The sequence below is a fragment of the Xiphophorus couchianus genome, chromosome 3 (assembly GCF_001444195.1).
Source record: "Xiphophorus couchianus chromosome 3, X_couchianus-1.0, whole genome shotgun sequence".
NCBI classification, from domain to species: Eukaryota; Metazoa; Chordata; class Actinopteri; order Cyprinodontiformes; family Poeciliidae; genus Xiphophorus; species Xiphophorus couchianus.
The window spans coordinates 4,071,856-4,099,007 of record NC_040230.1 but is presented as its reverse complement, the minus strand read 5'-3'; the positions used below and the strand labels follow the sequence as shown (position 1 = coordinate 4,099,007).

General features: G+C 38.3%; 1 protein-coding gene across 2 annotated transcripts in view; it reads left to right on the top strand.

Moving 5' to 3' along the window:
- The window catches only part of bbs9 (Bardet-Biedl syndrome 9), a 150,357-nt gene that overhangs the window by 36,750 nt on the left and 86,455 nt on the right, over window positions 1–27,152 (top strand). Inside the window, exons 15-19 of one of the 2 annotated variants that reach the window (XM_028013514.1) lie at window positions 4,427–4,441; window positions 8,563–8,703; window positions 10,135–10,230; window positions 10,544–10,716; window positions 10,807–10,959. In XM_028013514.1, coding sequence (XP_027869315.1) covers window positions 4,427–4,441; window positions 8,563–8,703; window positions 10,135–10,230; window positions 10,544–10,716; window positions 10,807–10,959 — 578 coding nt within the window. The remainder of the gene's footprint in view (window positions 1–4,426; window positions 4,442–8,562; window positions 8,704–10,134; window positions 10,231–10,543; window positions 10,717–10,806; window positions 10,960–27,152) is intronic. The other variant, XM_028013515.1, reaches the window with a different exon arrangement.

The following is a 27,152-nucleotide window of genomic DNA, read 5'->3' as shown; positions in this document are numbered from 1 at the left end:
TTCTCAACTGTCTACTAAGCCTTAAAATTGGCTATTGAGCCTTTTATTACCTTAAGAAATCAATTCAGCTGGGACGAAGATGCCGCAATATTTGTTGTCAAAGTAAAAGCTGTCCTAGCTGCTGTATCAGCATGACTTATGAATAATTTAAAAAAATCTAAACAATTTTAAAAGCTCTGGAGAGGATCCTGAGTGCTTTAAGCTTGGCACCCTGGACAATAGAGAAACTAATTGTTGAACACATCAGTCCCCCCACCCATCCACCAGAAAATGTATTTCTAATTCTGCTGACATGAAATTTGCAACAGATATTTACCCAAGTGATTCACACATAGAAAGAAATCTAAACAAATTAGTCCACTTATGAAGTTATGGAAAATTTAATTATGAAGAAAATAAGTTTCAATGATACTTGAAGAAATGTTTTGTTGCCATTGAAGTTTTGTGGATTTCTTGGGGTGTTAGAAATGTATGATGTGAATTTAGATATTTAAATAATTTAGAAATATATACATATATATAAAAAACAAACAAAATGTTTTAATTACTTACTTTACCTGTAGACAAAAATGTTTACATCTCTGTGCTTATTTCATGCTGTACTATCCCCTTTCTTGTTTCATCCTTAAAGAACAATATTAGTGTAATAAGCTGATATTAGCTAGTTAATTAGTGGTGACGCTGCAAGTTGAGATGATCAGGAAGTGTGGATATTCAGCTTGTAGTTTGCCCACTCTAGCTTATGAATGGTGATACATTGAAAGGTGGCACTCTTTTAGTTTCTATGCCAGGACCATCAGTGTCTTTTGCCACTGAAAATATTTCCACAAATCCAAATTTGTCTCAGAGAAAATGCATACATTTACCCAACTGCTTTGCAAACTTGCAAAAAAAAAAAACTGTAGCATAGATGCTAACAATTGCAGATAGGCAAAGTGGTATTTTATAACCTTTTTCTGACTTTATGTGCTGTTCTATTTTTATCCTGACACTTCAACACAATTCATAATCTTTTCCCAAACTGACATATGTTTTACCTAAACCTAATTAAACCTTTACCACATCACTGTCGCATCATGCCAACTGCTTTTTTTAACACTTGACACCAGAGTGTGGGTTAGCATGCCAATAGGGTATTGTTGCCAGGCCCAACACTGCTTTAATAAAGGGTTGGTTTTGTTCTGAAACGCTGTGTCCACTGCAGTAAACCATCTTGTGGTGAGATGCCAAGTGGTTCTCTCCAGGAGCATTCCTATAGCAATGTGGTGGAGTTTGATTGTAGTTTTCTGTTTCTTCAGTGCTAATCTGCAGTAGTGCCTCATCACTTCTTATCCCCAAAATGCTGTTCTGGCTTGGAAGGAATGCAACACTTTGTATTCACTGCCACCCAGGCCTGATGATTACGCCTCCACACCACCCTACTCCGCATAACACAATCCCACCCTGAGGCTACTGTGTCCATCTTTAAGCTCTACAAAGGCTTTGACATTTAAGACTGTTGACTTCTTAAAACCTTCAAAGAAGGCCTGATGATGGCAAGGGCTGTTACAATCTAGAAAGAATTTCATTAGTGCCCCTCTGTGATTTTCCTAAAACCATGAGAGTGGGCTTTGCACAAACACACTTGAATGGGATCAAGTGGTCAGGCTGGCATTTACAGTGCATTGTTAGCTTGCATACATACTGATTATTTTCATGTGAGTGACGAATAGTTGCATGCGGATGGTACTTTCCATAAAACATGGCCAGCCATGATTCATTGGTTACTACAGCAACTGAAAACCAAAGATTCAAGCTAACTGTCTTTGTTTTCTCCTGTTTAACCAAGTTTTGGAGGATGACCAACATCTTCACATACCCATGTCTCTAGGAGCTGCATCAGTTTGTTGGAACACCATGTTTGAAACCCATTTGCACTGAGTTTTTGTTGGCATGTCTCATCCCCTGTGCCAAGCAGTTTATGTTTTTAGCTGTCTTTGTTAGTGAGTATCATACAAAAGCTCTGTAGCAGATTTTGGAGGGAGCATGTAACTCAGCATTGTTTCTTCATCCTTATCTTTCATTCTCTTACATTTTATATTAGAAACTTATTTGTAGCTTTTGATTTCTTTGAGAGGCTTAGTTTTCACCAAATGTAGCTTGGAAATGTTCATTGTCAAAAATGTAATTTTGTTGCACTGACAGACTCAAAAAGGTTGCTAAGTATGCTGTTCCTTGACATTATGAAGGGTAGTTGAAGTAATTCAGTCTCTAACTCTCTCTAACTTTCTAACTCCACCCAGCTGATGTTTTAAATTTATTTATTTTTGTGATGCCAAAGCCTCCATTTCCCTGCAATGACAAAACTGTAATCAATCCTTAATTGTCCAATAAAATCATCGGATTAAACAAATGGATTAAAAAGATCAAACTATACAAATTTATTTAGCTTGTATCTGAGTCACCTATAATTTCCAAAATGTTATATTGGTAGAAATTCAATATAAACATTGTGTATCATTCTGTAAAGCAACAGTTAAAATGTTGCAACAAAAGATTTCAGATAAATATTACAGGGACAGTTTGATATGTTAGTTTTAAATTACAATAGTTAACAGCTAGGTTTCCTCCTTATAGGTGCTGATAAACAAAATATGCAACTATAAAACTGCTCCCTGAATGTTTCCAAAACTGAAGTTATAACCAGGACATTTGGATTTTGTGTCAGTGATGTGTCATTGTCTGCCTGGCAACAGCAGAAAACAGGAAGTGTCCATGAGGAATCTTGGATGTAGTCACACTTAATGACCTCCTTGGCTAGAAGTAGACAGATATGAAATGTTTTTTAGAGTATCATAAAGGAGGCATTTTACAGATTTTGACTGCTAGTGACTTGGTGAAAACTGAAGATCTTTCTGAACCAGTTGAGAAAAAATAAATAAATCAGATTTTTTTCCCATTAAGTTTAAATGAGGCTATGACACGAGAGACGGTGAGAAAGCCAGAGTTTTTACAGTAAACAGAGACACCCATATGAAAGCGTGACTTTCATCAATTTTGCCAAGGGAACTTTTTCACTCTGCACCTCCTTCCCATTTCTATTGGCTTACAACTCATCCATCTGCTTCCCATTCACCTTCCAAGGAAATCCTCTTTAACCAATCAAATCAGATCTTAATCTTCCTGGCTTCTATTGCTGTGGCTTAAAGTTAGAGAAGCAGCAGACAGACTTTTCAAATCCCAGAGCAGCTGGTAAAACATAGCCCTGAGGAGCAGGGATAGAGATACTCAGTCTTGTGTGTTTTCCTTTTAAACATCTCATATGTTGTTTGGCAGGTGTTCTCAGTGTGACATGACATACAAGGGTTTATATTTACACTTCATAGTTTGTGCTGTATACATACAGTACTTACTCATACATATTTTATTTGGCTATTTCTCTCAGTCCAGCTTGTAATAAACGTTTTATAATTTTTGAGGATGTCTCCTCATATTCAGTGTCAGCTTGGCTCACTTGCAACATCCTACTCTTGCTGCACTGTTTGATTTTGACTTGGCAGGAAAAACCATTTCATAAGATGTCTTAAATTTCTCTGTAACCACATATTGATGGGATAGGTTTGATTCAATTCCATTAATTTGTATACCACTAATTCACAACACGTAAATCCAATCATACATACATTTCAAATGATCCTAGTTATCAAACAATAAAGTTCATTATTCAGATTGCTTGAAAAATTTTCCAAGAAAACCCAGTGAGTCACTGGCTTGCAGCATTCACTCCTCCTGGACAAACATAGAGACAGTAGACAATTGCCTGCTTTGTTGACTTTAGAGCGATTCCTTATACTGAGCATGCATGGAGTGACAGTGAAGAGGAAAACTCCCTTTTAACATAAAGAAACATCCAGCAGAACCTGGCTGCCATGACCGACTGGGGTTTGAGGAGACAGATAAAATAAAATAAAATAAACTAATGCACGAGTATTTTTATGTTAAAGAAACGTAAAAGGTAGACAACAGGGGAGAGATTGCTTATAGCTGTTGGTAGCATTATCTAGTTACCGTGCTACCCAGATGAGCCTTTTAATCTAAGAAACATAACTCCAATTTTAAATGTGAACTATTAACTATAATCTATAATCTACTAAAGCAATCATTTTAAGGCTAAATTAAAACTAGGAGCTGGTTCCACAAGTGTATAGAGGGTCCTGAAAACTAAAAGATCTGCTTCCCATTCAACTTTTAGAGATTAGAGGAAGTACCAGTAAACTGAGAGCCAAGGAGTCTGTTAGGAACATATGGATAAGTGCTGATTTGTTCTTCATCATTAAAGTCCTCTTCTTCTTTTATGTATTACTGGATTGCAATTGTGCAGTTTCATTTATCTGAGCTCTCAGAATGTATTTTTTATTTTTACTTCTTCTCTTCCTACTTTCTGCAGAGCTTAATCCAAAAGGTAAGTGCTTTGCTTGCAGTCCTAGATAGACTAGAACAAGTAGTCGTTAAATAGACAGACAGACATGTCTGCTCGATGCATACTTATTAGCCTCTGTATGCCTCATTTATAAATATATTTTTTGTGTTAAAAATGTACTAATCATCAATGGTGCTCTAAATACTTTCCAAACATGCACACTACTATATATACAGGAAAAGACGGCTGTCGAGTGTTTATGTTCCTGTTATGTGATACTTAGAAAAAGTCTCTCACCCATACACACATTTCCTCACTCAGGAAAATGTAAATATGCATTTTTATCAATTTTTCCTTTCATACTCTATGGAGTTTACACAGTAATATCATATTTCTTGCATGCATCAATTGACAGAGACTCACAAGCTTTTATTTTTAAGCACACACTATGTCAGCATCATGGCTGTCTTAGTTGTGTAAGAGAAATTATTTCCATGAAATGTTCTAATGTTATCCTAAAAAGTAACTGACCCAAATCCATGCTAAACCTAAACTCCCTTCACTACAGTAGTTTTACCTGAACATTCCAGCTCTAGTTTTCCTAGATACTCATTAGTGTTTGTTTTAGTCATTTTTAGTTTGATGGAAACAAATTATCTGTCATAACCTTTTGAGGTTTTGCATTATCGCACTCCCACAAACGCTGATTGATCATTCAATTTTTTATAGATTATTTATATAGCATCAATTTACAATGAATATCATCTTGAGGCACATTGCATGCTGTGTGACATGCTATTCTAATTCAGTTTAGTTAAATTCCATTCAAAAATACTGTCTTTGTCCAAAAGACAAATGTTATCATAGCTCAAATCATCCATGTATATTCAGAGTCGTTGTGGTGATGCTGTAGGGAGGAAGGAACTCTGACAGCAGTCAGTTTTACAACAAATCTGAGGAGGCCTCTGACTGAATATTGTTGCTGTATGATGGTCTCATGACTGTCGTAAATTGCTACCAGCTCAATATTGAGGCAACAGAGATAATATTCCACATTAACATGTAATGGTTGACATCATCAGTTGATGGCAAACATTAATAATCCACCTCATTTGCTTTTGCCACTCCCCTTTAGATCTGAGCTGGGTTGTAATTCAGTTATTATTTGAGCTTTTGAGATGCAACTCAGCTGCTCCCAGATGTAAAAACAAGTTCTTGTTGTCATAAAAACTTTCTAAAATTAAAAACACAAGAGCAAAAATCATTCCAGTTGCACATTATCCAAAACTAGAGGGAATAATTGTCCAAAGATGCTCAAAGGGTGACAAATCAATTCTAATGTAACTGAGCTACTCCAACATGCAGCCAACATGAGCAGCTCATTATTATTGAGCTGCTCATGTTGGCTGCATGTTATAATTTGTCATATTTTAGTTCAGTTTAAATGATAATCCAGTGCAGTCAAATTTATGAGTTCCTTTAATACTCATCAATTTTAATCACAGAAGAAAAAGTCTGGGAGGCAAATTCTATGGAAACAAAAACAGAGAACTAATGGCAGCATGACTTGCAAATTATACATATAAGGATAGTAGTTGAATAAAATCTGAATAAATATTTAAAATTCTGTCTTATTGCTATTACTTGTGGGTTTGGTTGTACAGGTACTAGGTGGGGTAAAGTATACATTGTCATTGATTAAATGACATTAGTTTTACCTGGACATTCCAGCTCACAGATTAAAAGTTGTGAGACTTCACATTTTCTTATTTTAGGTCATTTAAAAAAAATGACTGAATGTGGTTTTAATTGTGTCCACATCAAGCTAAAGCATGCAGAACTTATGGAAGTGAAGTAGGTAATGCATAACAGCTGCATGTGAACAAAGCTTTTGAGGAGTGGAATGTGCAGGGTTTGTTTCTTTTTATTGTTTTCCCTGTGGCCCACACAAAAACCCAAAGAGCATGTGCAGATTACATCCAGTTTCCACACGTATCTTTTATACCCACACAGATACATCGGAGGTGACATCACTGCAGCTGTGGATCAAACCTGATCCGGCACACCGGGTCGTCTTCTCAAATTTTATTCTTGCTCTTTCAGTCAGTTTACCTGATGCAGAGACATGCAAATATAAGCATATTTAAGCTAAATTCAATAATAATAAAAACCTTTATTTATTGCAAAGAGAAATTAAATGTTGTAACTTAGTACCTTAAAATATGTAACAAATCTGAAGACTTTTGCTGTATGACAATCTCATGACTATCATGACATTCTAATAGTGCAATTTCTTGCAAGTTTTTGACTTCAGTGTGCAGAAGATGTTATTTTTTTAAAAGCCAAAGCCAAAAATATATATATATATATATATATTGAGTGGATTTTAATTAATGTCTGTCAGACCTGCTAACAAATTTTGGTCCATCATTTAGTCAGGCATAATTTAAAAAGGATTTGAAGCAACTTGTGCCTCAATTAAGTTTTATTCCTTTGCCTAGCATGGATGAAAATCTGATTGTTTTATCTTTCTCTTAAAAAATATAAGGGTTAGAAGAAATGTTAGACTTAGAGCCAGTCCTGAATGTAAAGTTCTATAGAGATCTGTCTCCAAGTATTCACACTCCACACACAGAAAAGTCTGTAGTCTGTCCCAATATCAACCACTTTTTCTAGCATGGAACAGTTTATTTATACTATAAAACTGGTTTTTTGAGTGTGTAGTGAAAGAAAACTGTAAACTGTTGAAAAGATGGTTCCTCTAAGACTTGTCAGTTCCCAGACAGTATGATTTATGAAGGATATATAGAAATAAATTTTAGAAAGACCTTTTAAGATGGTTGGGGCGCTCATGCTGAAATAAAGTCTCCATGCTGGTAAATTTCAGTGTTCAGAGAACATTCTGTAATGACAACTTGGGGAGTACTTTGGAGGTAGGATGGAAAAAGGACATTTTAGACTTTTCTTCAGTTACAGTCATGTGAAGAGCAGTCTCTTCTTCTCTATCCAGGTGTGAACTAATTTAAAATATGAAAACATCCCAGTATAAATGTAAATTAGAAACTTGTAACAGTTGATTCATTTGTACAACCCTGGTGCTAAAAAGTTGCTTTGAAATTGTTGCTCTTTCACCTCACATCTAACAGAGTTTTTCCATAATCACAGTAACAACATGTTTATGTGACCCTTCTTTGTGTTTGTCGAATGTAATATGTTGCTTACCTATTCAGCCATCCATAACGAAGGTCAACGACTAAATTAGGCATGCAAAAACTGAGGAAACTGGACTGCAGTTCGTCTTTCTATTTTAAAATATATTTTTTTCAAGATTTGTTATTTTTGGCTTTACCGCTTTCCTTTTTCATGATGCCTTTCAGTTCTTGTATTTAAATCAAATTGAATTATTAAAATAATTACCTAATAATTGCTTTTCTGGAATGAAAAGGTGCACAGTAGTTGTAGGTAATTGTTACTATTTGAAATAAGCAGGGACTTTCCACAATTAAACCTCCGTCCAAACCCAGCTGTCAATTCCAGTTATTTCTGCTTCAGTCGCCCTGATGCTGTTTTATTTCCAGTTATTTCCTCAGTTTAGGTTTTCTCCTCTCGCCTGGTTACTTTACTTCATCTCTTCTTAAAACCTCTATTCCTCCACCTTTCTTTTACTTGCTCGCTAGGTTATTTTTACTAAGTCTTGATTTCTGCCAAACTCAGCACTGCTTAAGCTCACAACATAGTTGTCATTGGACATACTTATCCTTCTCTGTTTTTTTGGGAGGGTTTTTTCTGCTGAAAACTTAGTTTTTACAAAACTTCTCTTTCGGATCTTCGCCAGACACACTTTCACAGTTGGTGTTGATATTAAGTCTCTGAGCACTCAGGTAATCTGAACACCAATAGTGCTTACTGTGCTAACAGATGTTGACCTCTTGGCTGTTTGGAGAGAAAGACTCAGAGGTGATGTAGTGACCTTGTTTAGTTTCACAACAATCTACCTGAAGAGGAAGTCGGCTTCAAATTAGAGGATGTTTATCAAGAATAGAGCATGAAGGGACAAAGCCTGCAGAGTAACCCAAAATTATTACAAGATAATATGTTTGTAGTAGCTGCAGTGGTAATTATGGAAAATGTATTTTAACTTCGAAGTATTTACTTTTCATTAGGGGTTCCCAGGGTTCTCCAGTCCAGGTTCAGTCTTCCTCTGGCTCTGGTGTGTCTACCTTCATCTCCAGCCAAAAACACCAAGTTTAAGGTCACTGTGGACACCAACCAGCCACCAGTTGACCTCTGCGCTATCTTCAGAGGTAATTATTAATACTTTGCATTAAAAATGCTATGGTAATTTCTGTTTAAAACTGAAAGCGTTATCAGTTTTTCTTAGAAATTAAAAAAAATTCTGAAGTAAATATTTTTGTAGTGTTGATTGAAATTAGATTGAAACTAAGGTCCCTAAAATGAAAGTTTACAGTTTCCTGTTGAAAAACAAAATATCTAAAACAACATAAATTGTATCCTTAAATTTGAGATCTTTCTTTTTACCCCTTAAAAGAAATTAATCTTATTTTGCTATTAGATAATTTGACATTGGCAGATACAGTATTTAAGTTGAATTAGAAATTCATTAGAAATAAATCAATAACAATGTATAAAGACATAATCAATATCAGTAGGTAATACCCAATAATTTCACTGAACTCCGATCCAGAACGCACAGCATTTTGGGAGATGTAGGCTTTAGCTGCTCAACCTCTCACGCACAACTAAGCAAATTTGGTGGCATCAACTAGCGCACAACCTGTGGAGTAAATTGCGTAGCAGCAGTTTACCATTTCATAGTTGTCTAAAAATTAAAAAACAAAGTTGTGTAATTAAGGGAGAAAATGAGAATAACAGCTCTTGAGGAAACTTTGAATGAAACAAGTCAGCTTGGCACTATTTCAGTGATTTTAAAACAAATCAACAACAAAAAATTCAACAGTAATTATTGACATGAACTGATATAACCTCCCCCCCTGTATTGTGATATGTTATTCAGTCATATCATCCAGCCTTAATTTTCAGTGAGGAAGTAGGAATAATTAGGAATTCCAAAAATTATGCTTAGCAAATAATTATTTATTTTCTGTACTTAATAAATATACTCACATTGAAGGCTAAGTTTTTAAAAGATTTTAATGTGACATCTTTTGCAAAACTATTTGGGAAAAACACAAAATATTTACAATAAATCTGAAACAAAATGTTAATTTTTAAACAAATGAAGGAACTTTTCTTCTTGAAAATCACACTCAATATTACAAACCATTTTACTGTGGTCCATCCAGGGAGTTTGCTGTCTGAGGACTTCCCTCCAAGGGCAAAAACAACAACAATCCCTGCAATCACTGGAGAGAAATTAAAGACATTTGTAGATGTCAGATTGTTTTTATATTCATACACCTAGCCTAATGTTTGAGTGTAGTTGTATGTTTATATGAATGTGTTATGCATGAGTATTTGCTATTTCACCACAGGGAACATCTAGTAGTTGGCTACATTCAACGGTTTGCCGTCTAAACACAAACTCAGTAGTGCTACTGATTGTTTTTCTTTCACGAGGGATTTGTGTAAGCTTTCATTGTGTTTGGGAAGAGTGTGACTGTATTTTGTTCACCTTTGTTGGCGTCTTGTATCATGATTAGACTGTCATATCTGTCTCATCACGCTGTTTTCTTTCTCTCTGTTTTCCTCTGCAGAGTTTTCAATGAAAACAGAAGATAAGGATGGGAACAGTTTGGCTTTTCAGTTTCTATCAGGAGCCAAAGTCACTGTGCTGGCCTCTAAGACCTCCCGTGAGTCTTAGTATGAAACCTCATACAGGAGGTGGTGCTGGTTAACCACCATTGATGCTAGTTAGAACATGGGATTAAACGTTTCAAAAGAGTTCCCTTTCCAATTTATATCCACAGCTACTGATGCTGTTTTTAGTGTCTTTTGTAGCATTTTGCACCAAAATTAGCAAGAAGAAAATAGTGATTATCTCTTTTCTATTATTACAACCAGAAGCATTTGCAGTTCACTTTCTTCCAGGATGTAATTCACTTTATTTGTGATGATCATAATGTTGAGAAAAAACAAAAAATTGCACATCTCCCTTCTTCATAGAGCGTTACCGCATTCAGAGCGACAGTTTTGAGGACATGTGGCTGGTGGTGAAGGAACTCGTTCAAAGGTTTGATCAACATTTCTCCAAATTGGGAATCAAAGACTTTAAGAAAAGCTTTAGTGGTCCAATGCCGCTTCAAGAATACTTCCTGTCTGTAGACAATCACTTTCAGGTAGATATAACCCAGACATGTTATGTTTAGGAGTTATTAAAAAAAAATTAAGAAGTGAAATGTTTGGTATTTTGTTTTGGTTTATCTTAGCTGCGTGTCAGTGCTCAGCAGTATCAGGATCTGCTGTCAGAGCGAGCTGTCCAGTTCAGAGCTATCCAGAGGCGACTGCTGACCCGATTCAAAGACAAGACCCCGGCACCTCTCCAGAACCTGGACAAACTGCTGGACGCCACTTACAACCAGGTCAGAGACAGAAACAGGACACATGCCCACACTCTGTAATATGTCATTTCATTTTTAATTCAGAAACTGAAAGTTATGACCACAATTAGATGGGCTGACCACCGACTACCAAACCTCAGATAAAAAATAAAATTATCACATGAAGGATTAAATTTCACATAGTAAATTTATTTCTTGGCATGAACTCGATAGTAAAATTATTTTGTATGGAGATTAAGGCAACAATTGTTGTGAGGGTCTGCTGGGAACGTCTGGCGGAATCCCCTGTGAGACGGAGCTTTAACTCCCATCTCCGGCAAAACTTCGAACACGTCCCGGGGGAGGTGGGGGACATGGAGTCTGAGTGGACCGTGTTCCGTGCCTCCATTGTCGAGGTGGCCGATCGGAGCTGTGGCCGCAAGGTTGTCGGTGCCTGTCGCGGCGGCAACCCTCGAACCCGTTGGTGGACACCTTCGGTGAGGGATGCCGTCAGGCTGAAGAAGGAGTCCTATCGAGCCTTTTTGGCCTGTGGGACTCCGGAAGCAGCTGATGGGTACCGGCGGGCGAAGCGGCATGCGGCTCGGGCGGTTGCTGAGGCAAAAACTCGGGTGTGGGAGGAGTTTGGAGAGGCCATGGAGAAAGACTTCCGCACGGCTTCGAGGCGATTCTGGTCCACCATCCGGCGTCTCAGGGGGGGGAAGCGGTGCAGCACCAACACTGTTTATAGTGGGGATGGTGTGCTGCTGACCTCTACTCGGGACGTTGTGGGCCGGTGGGCAGAGTACTTCGAAGACCTCCTCAATCCCACCAACATGCCTTCCACTGAGGAAGCGGAGCCTGGGGACTCTGGGTTGGGCTCTCCAATCTCTGGGGGCGAGGTCGCCGAGGTGGTTAAAAAGCTCCTCGGTGGCAAGGCCCCGGGGGTGGATGAGATCCGCCCGGAGTTCCTTAAGGCTCTGGATGTTGTAGGGTTGTGTTGGTTGACGCGACTCTGCAATATCGCATGGACATCGGGGGCAGTTCCCCTGGATTGGCAGACTGGGGTGGTGGTCCCCCTGTTCAAAAAGGGGGACCGGAGGGTGTGCTCCAATTATAGAGGGGTCACACTCTTAAGCCTCCCTGGCAAGGTCTATTCAGGGGTCCTGGAGAGGAGGGTCCGTCGGATAGTCGAACCTCGGATTCAGGAAGAGCAGTGTGGTTTTCGTCCTGGTCGTGGAACACTGGACCAGCTCTACACCCTCAGCAGGGTCCTGGAGGGTGCATGGGAGTTCGCCCAACCAGTCTACATGTGTTTTGTGGACTTGGAGAAGGCGTTCGACCGTGTCCCTCGGGGAGCCCTGTGGGGGGTTCTCCGGGAGTATGGGGTACCGGGCCCTTTGATACGGGCTGTCAGGTCCCTGTATGACCGGTGTCAGAGTCTGGTCCGCATTGCCGGCAGTAAGTCGGGCTCGTTTCCGGTGAGAGTTGGACTCCGCCAGGGCTGCCCTTTGTCACCGATTCTGTTCATCACTTTCATGGACAGAATTTCTAGGCGCAGCCAAGGTGTTGAGGGGATCCGATTTGGTGGCCTCAGGATCTCATCTCTGCTTTTCGCAGACGATGTGGTCCTTTTGGCTTCATCAGATCGTGATCTGCAGCTCTCGCTGGATCGGTTCGCAGCCGAGTGTGAAGCGGCCAGGATGGGGATCAGTGCCTCCAAATCCGAGGCCATGGTCTTGAGCCGGAAAAGGGTAGAGTGCCTTCTCCGGGTCAGGGGGGGTGTCCTGCCCCAAGTGGAGGAGTTTAAGTATCTCGGGATCTTGTTCACGAATGGGGGAAGAAGGGAGCGGGAGATCGACAGGCGGATTGGCGCAGCGTCTGCTGTCAAGCGGGCGCTGTACCGGTCCGTCGTGGTGAAGAGAGAGCTGAGCCAAAAAGCGAAGCTCTCGATTTACCGGTCGATCTACGTTCCCACCCTCATCTATGGTCATGAGCTTTGGGTCATGACCGAAAGAACGAGATCGCGGATACAAGCGGCCGAAATGGGTTTTCTTCGTAGGGTGGCTGGGCTCTCCCTTAGAGATAGGGTGAGAAGCTCAGTCATCCGGGAGGGACTCAGAGTAGAGCCGCTGCTCCTTCACATCGAGAGGAGCCAGTTGAGGTGGCTTGGGCATCTGGTCAGGATGCCTCCTGGACGCCTCCCTGGTGAGGTGTTCCGGGCACGTCCCACCGGGAGGAGGCCCCGGGGAAGACCCAGGACACGCTGGAGGGACTATGTCTCTCGGCTGGCCTGGGAACGCCTCGGGATTCCCCCGGAGGAGCTGGAAGAAGTGGCTGGGGAGAGGGAAGTCTGGGCCTCCCTTCTGAAGCTGCTACCCCCGCGACCCGACCTCGGATAAGCGGAAGAAGATGGATGGATGGATGGATGGATGGATGGATTAAGGCAAGGCCAACACACAAGGAAAATAAATCTGAGTTATTCATTCTAAACCAGTTTTGATGTGTGCTTCAGTCTACAGTCCCATTGAAATATCAAATTATGTCAGACATTTCAGCCATCTAAAAACTGAATTCAGAGGATTTATAGGAACTTGGAGATGATTCCTCTTCTTCATGCACCTTGTCCAATTTACCTCTAATAACCCCTTAACATGATGCACCTCCATGCTTTACAGTTGGTTCGATGCTCGACTCCTCCCATCAATGTTCCTGTGATTTTGCCCAAAATTTCTCCATCTTTGTCTCCTCTGAGCATAGAATGTTTTTCAGAATACAATCAACTTGTCAATCAACATGCGAGCAGCTGCAAATGTCAGTTGGCCTGGAGATTTTTTATTAGTTGGATTCGTCTCAATCCAATTCCCAATAGTGAATTTTAAGGTATCAAAGATCCCAAACACAAATCAAAGTGGTTTGGAATAAATGGAGCTTAACATTAGAGCTTACAGCGACTCTGTTGAAAACGTATGTCTAAAAGCTGGAGCCATACAGCGAAAGCAAGTAATGTAAACTTGCTAAAAAGGAAGGTGAAGAAAAATGAGCTTTTTCTGCAGATTTATGTAGGTCAAGTTTTTGTGTTTTTTTGCTAATTTTGTATTTGAATCACTACAATGACACACAAACCATTAACGACATAGAGTGTGAAAGAGAGAGGTGTGGTAAAATTGTATCAGTAGTAAGCAGCACCTCTTTAAGCTTCTCTCTCTGCGTTTGCATGCATGTGTGTATGCCTGTGGGGGTGCGCGTGCGGGCGTGTGTGTGTGTGTGTGTGTGTGTGTGTGTGTGTGTGTGTGTGTGTGTGTGTGTGTGTGTGTGTGTGTGTGTGTGTGTGTGTGTGTGAAAGTGGGGGTGATCTCACAGCTAAACAGAGGAAGTCCATAAACCACCAGACCACAAACTTCACACTGTAAATTCACACCAACACATCATCACTTTGTGCTTGCGTGTACATCTATGATTCAAAAGACCAATTTCAGTTTGTAGGTCTTCTGAGGCCGGATGTTAGTGGAGCCCGTGAGGATATCTTGGACAGTCCATATATTGTGACACCTTAAAGCCATGTCTGAGGGTCAGAAACTGAAGTAATGATGTAAATATGGGTTTGGAGTTGTATATGCTTTCTATTTATTTCAGTTTATTTATATCGCACCAATTCACAACTTCTCATTAGTTGAAAAACAATTTATTCAGGCCAATCACACATATCTCAGGTAAAGTATACACAGAGAATGGTTACCAAACAATGTATGGACAGGTTCAGTTTATAGATTGTTAAAAAGTTTTCCATCTAGAGAAACCCAGCAGGTCACTGACTTGCAGCATTCGGTCCTCCTGCATGATGAAGAGAAAAAAAATAATATAAAGTTAAGAGCTGAAATAACAGAAGATGATGCAAAATTGGAGAGTAGTAGGAGAATTTAACAGAGTGAGGAAAGTCTTCATTATTTCTCTAGCAGCCTAAGCCTGCCTAAGCCTATCCATAACTACAGCGATAGATATGGATAACCAAGGCCGCTCTGATTATAAGTACATTTGGGATCTGGCATCTAATGTGATGGTTAAAGTTAGTGCGATACGCCCACTGACTGTGCTGAAAAAAAAGAAGCAGGCATAGATCCATGTGTGTGGACAGTAAAACTGAGGTCAATGTAAAAGAGATTTTAAATCAAAGCATCTGTCCACCTTTTTTCGCTCTCCCTGAAAAAAGGGAGAGACTCAGGATTGCCGAGTCTTAGAGCAGGGCTGGACCAAACGTTTCTGAGTGAGATAAAGTGATGGTTGCTTGCCTGTGCTGTTTACTCTAGAGGATGAATTGGCGGTCATCTTTTCCACTTTTCATTAGCTTCTTGTTAACTGAGCAGGGCAGGGTGACATCATCCCTTAATTAGCTGCTAAAGCTGTCAGCATTTTGTTGTTTAGCAGAGCTGTGCTGCATCCAACCCTGTTCTTCGATACCTCAGTCATTTCAGGTAAAGTGATTCCCGGGATTCTCAGGCTTTAGTTGGAGCCTAATGAGAGAAAATAAATGAGGTTGTTGAATTACTAATGCCATTTAAGCTAAAATAAACAGAGTTCACCTTAAGCTGGCTACTTGGTCCCATCTAAATAAATCCACTTTTAAGTGTTTTTATACCAACTCTGTTTGATGTCTTTGCCCTAAACACTTTAGTCAGTTGTAATGGTATTTGTGGTGTTAAAATGAAGTCAGCAGGTATTTTATGTTAAAAGTCTGAATATTAGGTTTGGAAGCTGAGCTTCTGTGTGGTTTTTTTTTGTTCCTTTTATTTGCTATGATCCACAGTTGTAACTTTGCTTTAGCTGTTCATATGGAGAATAAGCTGACTCAGCATTCCAAACACTAAATAATCCCTAGAATAAGACTCCAAATCTGTAGAGGTGTCAAAAATAGACAAGAGAAGTATGTCATTTTAAACCAGTGATACTATGAGTTAAATATGTGGTTGCATATTCCAGACACCAGCTTCTCTTTACACAAAGCTCAGACAAGGAAAAGCTAAGCCAAGGGCTGGATGATATAGCTGAAAACATATCACAATATAAACGTTTCATGTCAGTCAAACGTCAGTAACCTAATATTTACTGACTAGGTTTTTGTTTCAAATATCCAAAATAGTGCCAAACTGGTGACTTGAACTTTTCTTCACAATATTCTCCCAGCTGTTGTGCTCATTTTCTCTATTCACTCTTTGCTGTTTTATTTTTTTTAATTTTAAGCAGTTATGAGGCATGGTTTCAAAACATGCTCCACAACATACTCAACAGGTTTGTTCTAGGTAACCTACATGCCCCAAAAAGTTGTACAGTTGGGTTTGGAGTTCAGTGAAATGATCAATATTCTGCATATTCTCTATTGATATTGATCATATGTCTATTGCTAGACACATGATTGTTGTTTTATTCTCCAGCTCTACTTCTGATAACGTCTTAAGTATGAATGGATAACACAGAAACAGAGAAAAAGTCATCCTGAGTTGCAAGAATAAATTATGCAACAGACATTTTGCTGTGAAGATGTAGATTTCTACACAAAAACTACTACAAAAAAAGCTGTCGTTGTGCCCATTATTTCATAGTAGGCCCCTGTAGTGAAATGTCCAGGTTCGTTACAAAATTTGCATCACTTGTAAAGTCTGAGCGACCTTGTAACTCACACTCCTGACCTTTTAAATCCATAAGAGTCTAACCTTTCAAAATACCACTGTCTCACGTCGTTCAGGTTGATTTCTAGCTGCGAAATCTTGACTCTCATCCTCAAAGTACTGCTTTCTGCTGTCGCTCCTGTCCATCATTCTTACTTTCCCTCAGTCTTCCTCTTTCTGTTTCCTTCTCTTCCCGCCATCCAGCAGCTCGCATGCGGGAAGTTTCTGACACATTATACACTCTGTAATGTATACACATCGCCATAATGGAGGCTATTGATGGCTGGTCGGAAGAGTGATGAATGCGTCAAATTAATAATTCATGTCAGGATTAAAAGTCATGCTTCCGAGGACAAACTCAGCAGTTTGATTCCAGATTTTTTAAAGATATCTGAAACACGGCTTTATGGTGTTTTACTGTGGTTTAATAAGTGAAAATTAAATAGGTCCAAGCTATTCTATGGAATGTTTTTACATTTTGATAATTATCTTTGTAGTATTTCTGTTTTAGTTCAGTGTTATTTCTGTTTTTCTCACAATCGTTTTTTATTTCTTGTTTGATATATTGAGATGCAAGTTATATACAAATCATTTTACAATCATCAGCTAGTCTTTTTATTATTATTATTTTGAGGATTAACAATTCAAACACTACCTCACACATTTGATTTAAAGTGAGAAACAGATGTTTTTTTTATCTTTAGCAGAGGGGTTAAAATCTGAGTTTTTGTAGTATAAATCTTTCACCAGGTGAAACCTGGTTTGACTACTTTGAAAATGGAACTTTTATGAAAGTTAACCTCATGAAGTCGTGGCTCCATGCCTGCAATCACACCGTCGTCAGACTCGTAAAGGAATGTGTGGCCAATCAGGAATGTTGGTGAACCAGGCACCTCTTTCATTTGGATTCAGAGGAATGTCTGCCGGGTAAATTTTCTGCATCAATCTTGGATGATTGTGGGGGGAAGAATTTCCCCCACCTCGTTAGCAGTGTGTGTCTCCACATGCAGTGGCCAGTCATCGCTGACGAACCGTCAGAGATAAGAGAAATATGCTTCCTGTGAGAATACTCTGTGCTCGAGTATACATTTATGCAGTGGAGGATAATATTTCCATTGTTCATGCTGCCTTTGTAGGTCTATATTTTATTCATGAACTCCTGAGATCTAGCAGGCCACATCTTACTTTAAATGTGTGTACGTTTGAATGCAAAAACTTTCATCTGCCGCCTAAAGTGGCTGAAATCCAAAATATACCCAATCTGTCAAACAGCCGCTTATGATTTATGAGTTTCAGGATAAAGAAAGACTTATGAGTGATGGCTTGTGATGTGTTAGCATAGCTAACTTTGAGAAGACAAACTAGGTATGAGTCCTAATCACCAGCTTGTTTGGAGGCTATTTCTGAATTTTCCCAATGTTGGGGGTAATTTCTCCTTTAGCTTCTATGTCACTGCTTAAAATCCACCAGTCTCTATGGCCTTTACATTGTCCACTTCAGCTGTTTTGTAAGTACTCTTCAGATGGTGCATACCATTAGTGTTCTTCTTTCTAAATACCGTGCTAACCTTTTTAAAACCAAACTAACGCAGAGCTGTCACTCAACGAAATAAAAACTAAAAGCCCTGAATGAGTCTGTGCAAGATGAATGAAGAAAAGCCCAAAGGGGGATGAAGAGGGAGAGAGTCTTTTCAGTTCTCATAAATATTTTTCTCAGCGCCGTTTCCTCTTGAGGCGAAACGCTCGTTGTTTGTTAGTATTAGCATTAGCGCAGGGCTAGCAGGAGCTGCTCTCTGGGAGGTGGTGGGGGACCTCGGGAGCCATTCTGGGCCAAACCAAGCAGAGTCTCTCTGTAATTATGAGTTCAAACACTGGAAGAGGGTGGCTCACTGACTGACGGGGTGACTGACAGGCCATCCAGGGGCCTCGCTGGGCCCCTAATGGAGGCTTCTGGTAGACAGCCACTTGATTTATCTGGCCCCAAATGGTGCTCTTTACACGCATAAACACTGATCCCACTGTGGAGAGCAGGACCACCACCTTTAACAGTCAGTTCTCTCAACTCTGATATCTTTTTATAGAGAAAAAAATAAAATAAAATGCTTATTTGAAGCTTGTATAGGCTATTGTTTTATTTTTACCTGAGTAAGCCATTCATATTTTTTTATATGCACTGTTGTGTTTCATATTTTAATTGTGATTGTGCTACTAATTTGTCATATTTTGGAAAACTGACATCTTTAAGGGATTGCTTGGTGTTTTTGAAATTAGGTTCTGTGATTGTTTTATCAGTAGATCCTGTACGTTTAGTGAGTTTGTATAAAGGTTCACATGTTCAGCTTTATATAGGATCCAAGCACAGAAACTAGAGCACAATTTATTTAATATAATATAAAACAGGAGGACTAATAGGAAGAAACACAAGAACCACAGCACATGGAAAATGGAGACTGAAAGTATGAAGCAAGAAACGATGGAAAAACCAGGAGAGTAAATACTGAGGCAGGGGTGGAAAAAGATAAAGGAAATGGGTGAGCTAATCAGAGGGGATGTGAAACAGCTGGAGGGAGGAAGATTAATTAACACAAAAGAAGCTGAGCTAAGACTCAAAGGAAACCATAAGCAAAAATGGAAACGGCCAGAAACTAACATATGAAAATAAATCCAAACATACAGAGGAAGAAACACGAGCAATAATAGAGAAAAATCATAACAAAGGGACGATAACTGATGTGGCAAAGCCCTATTAACAAAGATAAATAACTTAATATGGTAAAACCTTTTCTGATAATAATAAACACAGATATAATTAGAAAATGACTCAAAACAAAACCATGGGGAAAGATGGGGACAAACTTAACCATCTCTTACAAAAATGTGCTTCGCAGTACCTTCCTTCAAAACATCTTGAGTTATCTGATGTATCTGCAGGTACAAAGCATTTTCTCTTGCTACACTCATTTTATGTAGGAACAGTAAGGAGTCAGAACCAGTGTAGCACATTTACAAAGAGAAATGCATACACTGGTTCTACACAATTAGTTGATATATCTGAACATGAAAAGAAAGCTTGAAACAGTCCACACAGAAAAGGATAAATGTACAAGAACCTGGTCCACATACGTAGACGTAATATGAGTGTAAACCACCCAGCTCATGTTCTCATTTAACATACAAGCTATTGAATTACAATGTTACATCAATGTTACATTACTGTTTGAACATGAGTATTAAAAGTTGTAAATAACTAAATGGCATTTGTGGTTCAGACACTTTATTATATATCTTATGATTATGAAAGAGAATTTTGAACAAAGAGTTATTACAGTAACATGTAAGATGTATATTTATCTCATCTGTTCTCTTGAGTGTACTTTACTCTCTGTGGACCGTTGAATTGTTATCACATTATCAACTGTGCGTTTATTAAAACAGGCGGAACATGAGGGTTTATCTGTGGTGAATGGCAGTCCCTCAGGAGCCACGTGTGTTTGATATTCAGATTAAAGGACTTATGGGAGCATAGAAACTTCCTCTCGCAGTCTTTTCCCCCCAGGGGACATTTTACCCTGAGAACAAACACATTTACATTCGAGTTTTCACTGTCTCGCCATCACACACACTGAGACCCTTCTTGAGGTTGAATGAAGCACAGAAAAGCGGTGGTGGTCTGGTTTGTTTTCCTTTAGATGGTCTGTTTATGTGACTGTCTTATCAATGAATGGCTGTCTTTCATTCAAATGGCTGACAGTCAGCATTCTCTTCATGGGGCTGTATGGAGAGTGTCCACTGTGGTTGGCTGTCTCCCTGATGATAGATTTTCTCTCTTTATCTTTTAATGAGGAACCCCTGCTAAATCAAATATACTCCACAGAATCTTTCTTCATACACACACCCACACATACCCCCACACCCCCCCGTGCACACACCCCCACATGCAATGTCTTGCTTATGGATTCATAAAACCAGGTATCTAGATGCATGCAAATGCTTCTCTGATGATCATTTGAAATTAGATCATCTGTTTGTAACAACCACCTTTGGTTTGGTTTGGTTAGGTTAGGTTTAAAAGCATTATTTAGTGGAGCTGTTGCATTCCAAATGACATGCTTTCACGGTCTCCATACAAATAATGGATTTGGTTGTTTTGGGAGAACTTTCACTGCTTTAATAGCAACACCTGATATAGAATTTAGATGCTGAAATGCTTTAGCTGAGGGAGAACTTTGAGGACATATTATGATGCAGCCCTGTTATCCATTGAATCACCATGCAATTAGCAGGGCAGTCTGAAAGCACGATGTGATTTCATGTGTTTTTTGAACCGCATCAGATTTTTTTCTCTGTTCAGCCATGAACAAGCAAATTAGGTCATGTCCGCCTTTTTAAATTGTTGTGGACTTTAATTGGTCTCCTATTTCCTTCCAAGTTGCATCAGGTCATTAATTTGCTAGAATTAAAATGTATCAAGTTTGACACTGTACTACTTTGTTATATCAGCAAGATCAGGTTAATTTATCTGCATTAGCTTTGCTTTTCAGCATAAATAAAAATCTATATTTTCTTTCTTTTTTCTTTGACCACCAGATAAATTTGAGCCAAGTCTGGCTCTGATTTCTTTTAATTTCCTCAGGCTTGATCATATCAAGTGTCATCTTTTTTTCTTTTTTCCCCAGATTATAATCAGGTTGAAGAATATTGAGTGCTGGTGCAGCCGTGGGTGGAATATTTCACAATCCATACCGGTCTCTTACTAAGGTCAAGCCACATGTTCAGGGCTCAAAATGTACTTCAGTATGAACACCATGTTAAAAAACATAGAGGGATGAGGAGAGAAGTGAGGATGAAGCATCTGTGCTGCTCTTTATCAGACAGGCATAGATGACCTGCCAGAGGATTTCTTCATAGATGTGGTGGAGCTGGAGGAGACTTTATTATTAACATGTGGATGTGGTCAGCAGTGGGAGGGGTTGGAAAATGTTAAGGAAGGGATCAGAGGGGAACATTCTGAGAAAGATAGAAGAGATGGAGGGATGAAAAGGCAGACTAGAAAGACAGACATACAAAGGGTGAGCATTGTGTGTATACACCGAATGTGAGGACATGTGAAAGAAGAAAGACGAGGAGGTGGATTGAGGGAGTTTAAAGGAACTTGAAAGAGTGAGATTTGGAAAAAGAAAAGATTAAAGCAATTTTTGCACATGCACTGCAGGCCTTAAATTTTAAAAAAAAATTCTTCCAGAGGGTCTTCATACAGGAATGCAGATGTCCTCAGCATTCAATCCAGACATTCAATCCAGACACTCAAAGCTTATTCACCCAGGTACCACAACTCTAGCTCTTCTTCATCGGCTCCTTTCCAAAGAGGTTGAATTTAGAGGAGATGTCGCCTCGGAGTCCTTTCTGTTTTGCATTTCCATTTTTTTTTTTTCGTTTTCTTGTCACTTTTCTGCACAGGGTTAGGTACATGTGTTATAGATGCCAACATAAAAACAGTCATCATTGAACCTCATCAGCCATTCTTGACAAGCATAGAATAAAACAATGTATTTTTCACATTAGGCCCTTTGCTCTTTACCCAGATGCCACACTGCAGTATTTCCAGCTGGAATGTTTAAGTTTAAACACACATAGAGGGTTAAAATATTATTGTAAGCATATTCTTCAAAATGCGAGTTTGAAAACAGCTTAACTGAACTGTTTGATGAAAAAACAAACAAAAAGAGACTCATTTGCCAAAATGGGGAAAAATGTAATGCAGATTAGCGTATCACATGTTAACAGAAGTAGCAGAAAAAGTGCATAAAATGATACAGAAGAATATTAATTCATGTCCATTTATCTAACTCTTCCTATTTCATCTGCTTTTATTTATTTGCTGTCTGCGCTGCATGTAAAATATCTTCATCACAAACCAAAGGGACAGTAAAGGCATAAGGAAAATAACAGAAAACAGAGGGAGCTTATTGCTTGTGAAGAGAAGATAATACGCAAAGAACGAGACAGCTTAACAAATGTCATTACAGGATGGTTTTAAAAGAGATGACCTGTTGCAAATAGAAAATAATGAAGCACTTTTTTTCAAAAGTTTCAACGGTCCACCTAGCACAAAAAGGAACAAATTGTGTTATTTAAAGCGACAATCCTCTAGACAAAACTTTCAATAATACAATTAGTTACATTTTGTAGAGACTCATTATTAGATTATTCTGTAGAATTATGACATTTTTACCAATTTGGATTACAATAAGAAAAAGTATCCCACCCTGTTAATTACATCATTGTTTGCTGTTGTTGCTGAGCACCAAGCAGGAGATTTAAGAAGTCCTCTGTGTTGGAAAGCGATTACGCTGGAAGGAGATTAGAGGAGGAGAGATTTCAAATCCTTTTATTCTTCAGCTTTAATTAAACGTTCGAATAGATTAGTGCCAGCAGACCAGATTTGATTTTACACTTACTTTGACTTATTAGGACGGGCGAACTTTGATTTATTAGGGCTGGCAGCGACAACTGAATGACGCTTGACTGTGTTCGGAGTCAGAGGTCAGTTTTGACTCTGTCACCATTTCAAACCTTCCACCTCCCTGTTTTTCTGGCACACAAGTTTTAACTGAAGCACTGAAAACCACAGCAGGGTGCTGTTTACATTCTGTGCTGGTTGTGGGAAGCTTTTGTTTAGCCGTGGTGTAAATGAAACCAACTTTGCAACTTACAAGATGATATGTGTAGTTTCATGCTGTTGACCAAAAATTGTAAATGTATATGATTTCTTTGACATTGTATGTCAGAGGACCACATTGAAGTGGTGATTGAAAAGCTCCTTTTCTGGTCTGGGCTTTTCAATAAAGGCTGTGAATTTCCAATACAATGAGATTATACATGAGAGTTGTCTTATTTATATAAAAGTCTTAAATACCACAATATTTGACAAATCAAAAAAAATATCTAAATCAAATTTTATTTGTATAGCACATTTCAACAGCAAGGCATTTCAAAGTGCTTTACATCATATCAAACACAGAAACACAAAGCAACATAGAATCAATAATCAAAACACGACATTAAGTCAGGTTCCATCAATAAATTTGTAATTGATCACATTTCAAATACCATCCTAAACAGGTGGGTTTTTAGTCGAATTTGCATCAGGGACAAATGAAAACTAATAATCCAAAAGTAGTATAACATAACAAAAATAAAGAAAATGCAAGATGTGTCTTTACTTAGACAAATGTATCTTGTTGTCTGTGTTAAATGCACAGAGTCTAAAACAACAAACATACCCTGTAACAAAAATACACAAATATGCCACAAATTGACAATGTCAAAGAAATAAGCAATGCAAGCTTGTTGCAAAGAATGTTTCTGAACAATATTATTAAAAATGATATAAATTCACAACAATTTCCAAACGAATGGAATAAAAAGTAAAATACTAAAACAGAAGATTTGTATTTAAAACATCATGCTTGATGTGGTGGATGTTTATCATATTTTAGGATGGAGAAGCCTGACCTTTTGCCTAGTTATGTTAACACTTTCAATACATGAAAGTTAATTTTAAAGAAAATTAAAATTCTTTTTTTTTAAATCATTCAGCTAAATTCAAACATTTTAAACCAAATAAACTGCTAATATGAGCTAATAGTGATGTGTTTAATGTTTGATTTTGCTTGAGCTCATTTTATTCCAGTCAGGAAGTCTTTGTCTGCTGCTCTTTATATGACTCCCCCATTAAAAGAATTTACACACTCCAGTGAATATGAGCCAACTATACACCATCCCCTCATAAAAGAAATCTCACCATATGCCTGTGATTTTTGATTAAATACATTCCTGTTTGTTAGAGAAGTACTGCTGCAACAATGATCCCTGTGTGTTGGGTTATTCCATTATTTAATTAGCTCTAAATATAACTGTACAAAGTATGTCATGTGGTTGGAGTGTATGGAAATCATACACATAATGATTTCCAGTCTGTTGAACTATATTACACTGAAATAATGTACACATCTGCATTCCAAAATGGAGCTAATGGATGCTGAAAAGGTTCTGGAAAACATTTGCCTTCATTGTAGGTACCAAATGTTCTAACATCTATTACATAAAATTACATTTGACATGTTTGGTATTGGTTTAGAAGTCTTGCGACATAAAAAAAATAGGAAAAAAACCCCATAAATCAACACATTGGTATACAAAGTTTGGTTTGTTTAAAGCAATTTGTTTGTACTGTTTTAGTCTTATTTTTATTTTTATTCTTCTTACAAAGCTCATCTTACAGTAAAAACTGGATTTAGCTGGATGATTAGTTGGTCTAATCAACAGATGATTTACTGATTATCTGGGGTTTATCTGTGTTATTAACTTTTCCACACTTTTAGATTTCTAACTCATGCATCTTTGCAGCCATAAGTAAATTAGTTTAACTAAAGACTACAATTCCCTTTTAAAAAAAAAAATTCCATTTCATTTTTTTCTTTCGGTTTATGTGAAATTTGAACGGGCTGCACAGTGGCGCAGTTGGTAGCACTGTTGCCTTGCAGCAAGAAGGTCCTGGGTTCGATTCCCGGCCGGGGTCTTTCTGCATGGAGTTTGCATGTTCTCCCTGTGCATGCGTGGGTTCTCTCCGGGTACTCCGGCTTCCTCCCACAGTCCAAAAACATGACTGTCAGGTCAATTGGTTTCTCTAAATTCTCCCTAGGTGTGAGTGTGTGTGTGCATGGTTGTTTGTCCTGTATGTCTCTGTGTTGCCCTGCGACGGACTGGCGACCTGTCCAGGGTGTACCCTGCCTCTCGCCCGGAACGTAGCTGGAGATAGGCACCGGCAACTCTCCCGACCCCATTAGGGACAAGGGTGAACAGACAATGGATGGATGGATGGATGAAATTTGAACTTGGAGATAGATTTTTGTAAATCTTTGTTCCTTTGTTTTATGATCCTGCTCACCTTATTGTTTAGTTAGTTTATGTGTTGTAAATGAGTTGCAATGTGCTCTGTATTTTCTTTCCTCAAGCAGGCTGTTTCTTATCAAAGTTTGGATCAGGACATAAATTGTAAAGCCAGAGATTTTCATAAGGATTTCTTTCCAAGTCAAATCCCTAAGGCTTGAAGGAAACATTCTAACTTTGGACGCTGTCTATTCTGTCATTTACCTAAACCTTCACCCTTTTATGTTAGAACATTTAACATTTTTATCTCTTAACAGTTTTGTGTTCATTTTTATATTCCTGGACATAGAAAAATATGAAAAAACTGCAATCCTTTAGATTTTTGAGGGAGAGGTTTGAAGATTTTTTTATTTTTGCAAGGTTTCATGCAAATGTTATTTTACAAAAATGGCATATGTTCACATGTTCTAGACATTAATAATCACCAAAAATTTGAAAAGACAGATCAGTCACTTAATTAATCTGGTACAGAGAATCACTGAGATCTTCACAGAGATAGACGTCTCACCCTTTTGTGTCTATGCATGCAATTAAAACCAAAGCAGAGGGACATTCACACAATTTGATTATCAATTAATAAATTCTTAAGAATACTGTATTTCCAAAAATATTTAAAATTAAAATATTTATATTTTTATTGTTAACGGCTTAAAACACTTAACAGCATGGGTATGGAACATCATGTTTAACTTATTGTATTTTAAACATGAAGAGGCTGTTATCAACCATTAAAAGCCTAAATTCTGTGAATCAAGTTCACCCTTCAGCAGGAGAATATGGCCATTTTCTGATGGAGTTGCAGCTTTTTGACTAAAATATCTGCTTAATGACAGTAATAAATAAAAATAAAACAACTTGGACTGCTGTTAACCTCGTAATTCTGGCATGTACTGTCAAGCCCATAAATACTGTATGTAAGGTTATACAACCAGGTGCCAATGTTAATATTTGGTTCAATGAGCTACTCTTTAAGGGATTATGTTCACATCTTTGACTTAAGACTTAACATGAGTCTTACGTCCAAGTCACGTTTTAAATCTTTAGAGTGGAAATCAAGTTTGAAGTCTTTATTTTAACAGCTTTTATAATCTACTTATTAGGATAAAATACAGAATTTCTTTGAAACTCCAAATTCTGCTCCTACTCATATGCTGGACAGTTTTGTAAGAACACTGTATGACCATAATTTCCAGGCTTTTAATTAAGCCTGCAGTAAGCAAAAAATTTTCAGCTCTAAATTTTGGGCACATTTTCCAGTTGTTATGCAGATTTGTTTAAAGTTTCTCCAAACTGCTTGTATAAGTGTAATAAATTGAAGTTTATTTATGGGGATTAACACTTTGTGAAACTATGAGTTTGTTGCTCCAGTACTCAGAATTTGAAACACAGATACATGGTTGAAGGTTTATGGTAATAAATTGTCAAAGACATTTGCGTCTTTAATATGTATTGTCAATGAAACATATGTGTATGAACCTGTATGAATGATCACCTCCATGAGTTCACTTTCTGCAGAGTCACCATCTCTGTCTCTGGTTGATGTCTAGCTGTTTCTTCATCTCAAAAACAATGGCTGATTCATGAGATTACGCATATTTATTCTGTAATCAGCGTCTGTGTCGGC